Raw genomic sequence first — 8,383 nt, 5'->3', positions numbered from 1 at the left:
GAAAAGAAAGGAACAAAGCTTAACCTATTTGTAAAGGGAAACGGCACCATTTACAACATTGAAGATCCGCGTGTTGGCCCGACAAGCAAGTCGAATCTGCGCCTTTTTGTGTGAATGGGGAAATTGCACTGGATCCTTCCTTCCGCGCGAAGCCTTCAATTGCGTCCTGATTGCTTACTTTGTTTTTTTAAAATTTGGCTCTAGAATTTGTGTGTTTTTTCATTTTGGTTTGCGGTTCAGTACAGCGTTTCGGGCTCGGGGTATTTCCAATTCCAGTCCTCACATATTTGTGCACATGGCACATTGATCCTATTTTACAATTATCTTATTTGTAGATTGTTTCTTTTGTTTTAATTTTGTTTCAATTAAGTCTTTTACTGCACATACATTTTTTCTGCATGCTTGATTATTGTTTGGGATATTTCATGTTGTTTTCGTAATTTAATTTTTTTAAAAAAATATTATTATAATCTTTCCTCTTTTATTCTATCATTTTAATAATTGATGTTTTATTCATTTTAGTTTATGTATGCTATTAATTTCATGTTATTTTGTTATTTCTTTTGAATTCATCCACATATTTTAGTGTTTATATCCTATTTTTTAGGAATTCGACTATTTTATGTGTCATATAAATTATTAAGCATATATTTAATATTTGTATTTAATCTACATACATTATTAAAGCCATGTTATTTTTATACATATAATTTTTTAGTAAATTTGTATTTAACTATTTTTTAGTTTCATTAAGTGTATAGTTTATGATAAAATTAAGTTAATTTTATAATTCATATTTTTATTCCATGTTATTTTAACATTCAATTATTTAAAAAGTGTCTTCACATGTATATAACCCATATTAAATTATTTTACTATAGTCCACATTATTGATTTCATATTAATATTTCTTTTATGTACTTATATTTTTTTATAAAATTATTTGTGCGTATAATGCGTTTCTTCTAAAAATAATATTTTAAATCATACAATTTATTTATTGTGTCCGCTTTCATATTTTATTATCCTTATGTATGTATTATTTATATGTGCCATCAATCCAAATCAATTTGTTACATGTAAAATTATGTTATACGTCATTTGTTTCAAAATTCCCTTTATAAATATAGTTTTATAAATATACATCACTAGATTTAGGTGTTTTATAAATATAGTTTTTTATCTTTTACATACATGATTATATTTTTAGAATTTGTTACATGTATAATTTATATATTTATTTAATTTTTCATACATTATTAATTTCATGCTATAATTATTCCCAAAATCTATTTATATACATGTTTTATGAATTTATCATATACATTATATCTTATTATGTGTTTTATTATTCTTTTATGTTTTATATATTATTTAAGCCATCATGCATATTGTCAATTTTTAAATCAATTTGCGCTTAAAATATTTTGCATATTATTTGATTCAAATGTTTTATTTCAATAATTATATTCCTAGTTTTTATGTAAATCAATCTACTCATATAGTATGTATATTATGTATTCATTAATTCGTAATTATTATAAAATTGTCTTATACCACATCATTTGCTAATTTCCGCTTTATTTTGTACATGTTTTGTGGGTTGTTGTTGTGGTATATTATTTAGTCACTGTTTTATCAATTGTTCTCCATTCATGATTAAGAATTTGGTTATATTTTACTTAGAATCGTTGTACATAATTGTTGGATTTATTAATTTGTGGCTTATTGTACTATATTATTTCCTGTTCATTGATCCTTTTCTATGTAAATGTTTCGATAAAATACATTAAGTGTTCTACCTTTTTTTTTAAAACAAATAAACGTGTTTGAGCGAATTTTCAATTTTCCTTATTATTCAAAAATTTGAAATAAGGCAATATCCAATATTTGGGAATTCGAGAAATCGTGCTCAATCGTGCTGGGTATGATTTTTTCAGTGAACTAAATATTTGGATAACCTTTTATAATTTTAGTGTACAAGTTTTCAAAAGTCAAAAATCAATCGTATTTTTAAAGGTATAAAGGATCGTATCCAATCGTGCTGGGTATGATACTGCATATCTTTGAGACGAGGAAATTTTGACAGTTAACTTAAATTATTTACACATTTTGAAGAACCATGCTCTGAAAGTTTTTTTTTCCCTTAAAAAATTTTGATATAAGGATAGCATCGAGTCAATATGGTACCAATTTTTTGGGCGTAATGAGGGTGCTCGCCCTTCCTCATGCGTAACCGACTCCTGAACCCATTTGATTTTTGATTTTATAAACCAAAATTATTTTCAATGGAACAAAACATTTTAGTAGGTAGCCTAATCACACCTAAACCAAGAGATTGGTGGCGACTCCACATTTTTGTTTTCAAAAGTTGATCCCCATTGTTTTCAAAATAAAAAGGGTTTTGACAGCTTGACGACTCCGCTGGGGATTGAACAAAGAGAGTCGGACTATAAAATTGATTGTTTGTTGTCCTTTTTGTCAAAAAGTTGAAAATTTGTTTTTGAAAATCATGTTTCTTTTAAATTGCATTTCTCGGCATGATTGTAGTAGTACGAGTTTGGTAGAATAATATGGCATTGCATTGCATGACCGCTGTGGTTATACCTGTTAAGTGGGACTAAGAAACTATGCTTTCGTGAGGTTTTCACCTCCGTATGGGCTAGTGGATTGCTTCCGGGATACGTCCGTACCTATGATTTCGTGAGATTTTCATCTCCGCATGGTCATAGGGAAATATATTCCCCTAAACCAAACTCGATCCATATGAGCCTATAATGGGTGAGGATTGAGGAATATGTTGGTTCGGGTACCTTTACTCTAGAACTGAGCTACATATAGTGAACCTTAAGAGCTATCCTTAGGTAGAGCTGCGTCAAGCCTTAGTCATTGCCCATATGTGTGTTATGATTATCTTTGTTGTTATACTTGTATTTTATCACTTATATTTGATACTAACTTGTGTTTTGTTTTGATTGTGTTTTACATGACATTGCCTACTAAAGGAGGTGTTGGTTCGTATTCGATTATTAAGTTAGAAAGTTTAACATGGAGAATGAATTTCTTAGTAAAGTTTAGGATAATGCGGCCGTCCGTACATGGTCAGAGAAAGTTACAAACAGAGAAAGGGGATAGCCTGACAGAAGGATATACATCAGAGTTGCAGAACTTTACTCGCATCAATGTAACACAGAATGAGCTGCAGGAGTTGAAGGATATATGGATTCGTTGGGATAAGGGCACTAAGCAATTGTTCTACCAGAGTTATGGTGATATACCGTACTTGCTCGATGTTAAGGTGGATAAGCGTTTGTTCCGAGGTATGACTCAATTTTGGAATTCTGCTTATAATTGTTTCACTTTTGGGGAAGTAGATTTGGTTCCTACCTTGGAAGAATATACTACTTTGTTGAGGAGTCCAAAAGCTCAAGTCAGAAAAACTTATACTAAGGTTTCTAATTGTCAAACTTTTGCGAAGAGGTTGGTGAATATTTCGGGGATGAGTGAGTCATGGGTCACTGCTCAAATTCAACAGAAAGGGGATAGTAAGTGTATTCCCTGGGAAAATTTGAGAGATTTGGTTTTGATGCATCCGGATGAAAAGAAAAGGGTTGATATCTTTGCCTTAAGCATCTATGGACTGGTGATTTTTCCTAAGGCTTTAAGGCATGTTGATGAGGCAGTTACTGATTTGTTTGATCGTCTCCAGAAGGGAGTTACACCTGTACCTGCAATACTAGCCGAGATGTTTAGATCTTTGAGTATGTGTCGAAGGACAGGTGAAGGTCGATTTATTAGATGTGCACAACTATTGATGGTATGGTTTCACGGGCATTTTTGGAAAGTGAATAAGGTTTCTTACCGGGTCTTCTCCAAAGATTACTCTCCATTAAAAGAAGAGATGGCTATGCAAAGGAGAGATGATATTTCAGAAGAGAAATGGATGAAAATTCTCCAAAATCTCAAGGAGGATGATGTAGAGTGGAGAGCTTTCTGGATGGTACCTAATGAAATTTTGTATCAATGTGGGAATTATAATTGGGTGCCATTGTTAGGAATTTGGGGAGCTACTGGATATACTCCTTTACTTGCATTAAGGCAATATAAATCGAGGCAGTTCATACCTACGACATACGGGCTGGCTCAGTGTGAAGTCTCATATAAAGGAGACCACTATAGGAAGAAGGTTCGGGAATTATTTTATGCTTGGAGGTAAACGCACTGGATGAAGAGGTTGGATATTAGTTCCATGGTAACACCTGAATACAATGGATGGTTTAGGAAAAGGGTCAATGATAATATTCCTAAACCAAGTTTAGAAAGCACTCAATCAATGGAGGAACAGTTACAAATTTCCCCGTCAGAGTTGAAAATTATAAAACAAGACTTTGAGAAGAAAAGTTCTGAGTTTGGGAAGAAGATCGAGCAGTTGGAAGAAGAAAAGATGCACTTGAAGCTAGATGTAGAGATTCAAAAGTCAGAAGCAGAAAAGTTACAGAAAAGAAAGAATAAAGTTGAGGAAGATTTGGAAAGGTTGAAGACAGATTATAAGAAACTACGCTTCTCAATGAGGACTGCTGGATTATGAAAGACTTCAGAATAATGGTGCCAAGAGGTTCGAGAAGAAAGGGCTAAGGCAGTTCAATGGGAAAAGAAGTTCTAGGAGGCTCAAGCTCGGAATGAGGCCTTGGAGAGAGGTCTATTGGAGAGTAAGAATGAAAAAGATGAATTAAGAGCCAGAGTAGCTGAACTTGAGAGATCACTATGTTTATACCGGAATCGCAATTCTGTGACAGAGTTGAAACCAAGCTTAAGTAAGATCGAGGAGATGAAAGGGAAAATAGAAGAGTTAGAGGCAACAGTGCAAAGTTGTGAAATGAGGATTGGGTTCTTGGAGGAAAATGTGGAGCAATAGAAGAATCAGCTTCATCACTTTCAAGGCCAAGTTAGAAGCAGGGATTACATCATGGGAGAAGCTGTAACACAAATTCGAGAAGTAGCTGATTACTTGCAGTTATTGGCGGTACAAGCAAACATATTAAGTGTAAAGTACAAGTTGGAGTCAGATAGGGGACAAGAATTAGCTTCATTGCTTAGAAAAATTAAGGCCCTGAGTGTTAGGGCGAAGTCGTATTTGTAACTCAGTTTTATGTAAAGAATTTTATTTTCTAGTAAAGTTTTCTAAAAGGAATTGAATCAGAATTGATGCATCCTTTGCATTCATGCATTTGCATTACATTACATTATATGCATTAAAGGTCATAACAAGATTCTAATTAATTAAAAATTATTTCAGTAATCTGGAAACCAACAAAAACACACCAAATATGCATCCCTATGGTACGAGGAAAAAGACTAAGTCAATGGAAAAAAGACTAGAAAAGTTAGAACAAATGCAAAAAGATATGCAAGAACAAATGTAGTCACAGATGTAAGAGCAGCTGGTTAAGATTCAGCAAGAAATGAAAGAACAGATGATGGAGTCCCAAAGAGAAATGATGAGTCAGTTATCCCAATTGCTGATAGGAAGAGTGGATAAGGGAAAAGGTCTTATGAATAATATGGGAGAAAATAATGAAGACCCTCAATATTCTCCTGGCTTCACTCCTATACATGTGCAGACACAACCTGAGATTAATTTGCAGAAGCCATCTGTTATGATCAGGCCTCAGCAGTTTCAGGCCAGGGTTTCAGTACCAATGAATTTTCAAGCTGGTTCAGGTTATAATCCTGGTAACAACTCTAATAATCCAATGGTCCCTGATTTGGATGAGGTTGCGAAAGAGGAAAAGGCAAAGGCGGAGTCACAAAAGCAGTTAGAAGAATGGTGTAAATGACTGGAGGAAAAGGTCAGAGCAATGGAATGTATTGATAGACACTCGGGAACTGATGCAAAAGATCTAAGTTTGGTCCCGGACTTAGTGCTGCCATACAAGTTCAGGATGCCAGAATTTGAGAAATATAATGGAACGAGCTGTCCTGGAGCTCATATCACTATGTTTTGCAGAATAATGATAGGGAATGTTCATAACAATCAATTGTTGTTTCATTTCTTCCAAGATAGTTTGGTAGGGGTAGCTGCTAAATGGTACAATCAGTTGAGTCAAAACAGAATTAATTCATGGAGAGGTTTAGCACAGGCGTTCATGAAGCAATATAGCCATATGACAGACATAACTCCTGATAGGATTACTCTGCAAAACATGGAGAAGAAACCAAATGACAGTTTTAAGCAGTATGTGCAGAGGTGGAGGGAAATGGCCATTCAAGTTCAACCACCGCTCTTGGAAAAAGAAACTACGATGCTCTTTATTAACACCTTAAAGGCTCCGTTTATTACTCATATGTTAGCAAGTGCGACGAGGAGCTTTGCGGATATGGTCATGACAGGAGAAATGATTGAGAATGCTATAAGAAATGGAGGGATAGATACAGGAGAAAGTGCTAAAAGGTCCGTGCCATGGAAAAAAGAGAATGAGGTGAACAATGCGAACGTGGGATATTCAAAGTCTATTACTGTAAGTCAACCAAAAGCAGTAACTGTCGGTCAGGGTTCATCACGACAGGAGTCGGGAACTAGGCAGAATAATGAGAAGATTCAATTTACATCAATTCCCATGACATACAAAGAGTTATATCAGAGTTTGTTCGATGCACATGTGGTGGCACCTTTTTACTTAAAGCCATTACAGCCTCCGTTTCCTAAATGGTACGACGCTAACACTCAATGTGAGTATCATGCAGGAATTGTGGGTCATTCGATAGAAAATTGTACCACTTTTAAGAAGCTGGTTGAGAGATTTATCTAGATGGGCATTGTGAAATTCGATAATGCGCCCAATATTGAGAATCCGCTGCCTAATCATACTGATAACGGGGTAAATGCAATAGATGGAGGTATGAGAAAAAAGATCAAGATGGATGTATCAGAAGTAAAAACTCCTTTGAGACGAGTTTGGAAAGAGATGGAAAGAAGGGGGTTAGTCACTTCAAACATAGAAGGAAATGATGATGGGATAGAGAATTATTGTGAATTCCATCATAAAGAGGGACACAAAATTCAGGAATGTGAAGGGTTTAGAGTGGTTATTCAGAGCCTGATGGATAGTAAAGAAATAGAGTTTTATGAAGAGGTTACAGAGGAGGAATATATATACGCGTCAGAGTCTGTATCAAGTTTCCCAAAAGTCAATTATCCTGTGGTCATTATTTCGCGTCCTAAGAATGAAGCCGGAGTTCAGGTGACGCCAAAAATCATAATTTAGAAGCCAGTGGTTTTTTCTTATAAGTATAGTAAAAGAGTCTCGTGGAACTACGATTGTAATGTGACAATTCCAGGAAAAGAGAGTTCAGTCGGCTTGTTAAAGGAGGACCAACATATAGGTTCTCACACACGCAGTAGAAGGCGATATGATTTGACAAGTGCTCAAACATAGCCCGTAAAAGGAAGAGATTTGACGATTGAACAAATGAAGGGAAAGACAGTCGAACTTGGGGTGCCTATTAATGAACCAGTGAAAGAAGAAGAAGTTAGGGAATTCCTGAAATTTCTGAAACATAGCGAGTACAGTGTGGTGGAATAGTTGTGTAAACAGCCAGCCCACATATCTATATTGGCTTTACTCCTGAGTTCAGAGGTGCATCTGAGTGCATTGATGAAGGTACTAAATGAGACATATGTAACCAATGATATTTCCGTCAATAAGTTGGATCGGTTGGTTAACAACATAAGTGCAGACAACTTTATCTTTTTCAATGATGATGAGATTCTACCAGGAGGAATGAGATCTACCAAAGCTTTGCATATAACTACCAGATGTAAAGGATACACGTTGCTAGAGGTATTGGTAGATAATGGTTCAGCATTGAATGTGTTGCCTTTATCCACACTAAAAAAGTTACTTGTGGATAACTCTCATATAAAAGGATGTCAGAACATAGTACGAGCATTTGATGGCATAGAGAGGAGAGTCATGGGGAGAATAGAAGTACCCTTGTTGATTGGCCCTGCCACGTATGAGATAGATTTTCTATTAATGGATATTAAGCGCTCTTACAACTGCTTGTTGGGAAGACCTTGGATACATTCGGCAGGGGCAGTGCCTTCATCATTACATCAAAAGTTGAAGCTGGTACCAGAAGGGCGGTTGGTAACAATAAATGCTGAAGAAGATATTATCGCGACCGTAAGCAGTGATGCGCCGTATGTAGAGACGGGTGAGGAAGCCGTTGAGTGTTCTTTTCGGTCTTTGGAGTTTGTGAATGAAATATTCATCACTAAGGGAAATAGAATTCTGGAGCCAAAAATGTCCAAAACTACAATGATGGGTTTACAGTTGATGGTAGGCCGGGGAGCTGTACTAGGAAAGGGACTTGGAAGATG

The 8,383-nt window shown here is 35.3% G+C and overlaps 1 protein-coding gene across 1 annotated transcript; it reads left to right on the top strand.

Moving 5' to 3' along the window:
• Positions 1-3,082: 3,082 nt before the first annotated feature.
• On the top strand, positions 3,083-4,588 carry LOC107917438 (uncharacterized). Its single transcript, XM_016846791.1, has 2 exons — positions 3,083-4,212; positions 4,282-4,588. The coding sequence occupies exons 1-2, from the start codon at positions 3,083-3,085 to the stop codon at positions 4,586-4,588; spliced, it is 1,437 nt and encodes a 478-aa protein (XP_016702280.1).
• Positions 4,589-8,383: the final 3,795 nt, after the last annotated feature.

The sequence above is a fragment of the Gossypium hirsutum genome, chromosome A01 (genome assembly GCF_007990345.1).
Source record: "Gossypium hirsutum isolate 1008001.06 chromosome A01, Gossypium_hirsutum_v2.1, whole genome shotgun sequence".
Taxonomy (NCBI): Eukaryota; Viridiplantae; Streptophyta; class Magnoliopsida; order Malvales; family Malvaceae; genus Gossypium; species Gossypium hirsutum.
Note: the sequence above shows the minus strand (reverse complement) of the source record. Positions and strands in the feature narration are given on the sequence as shown.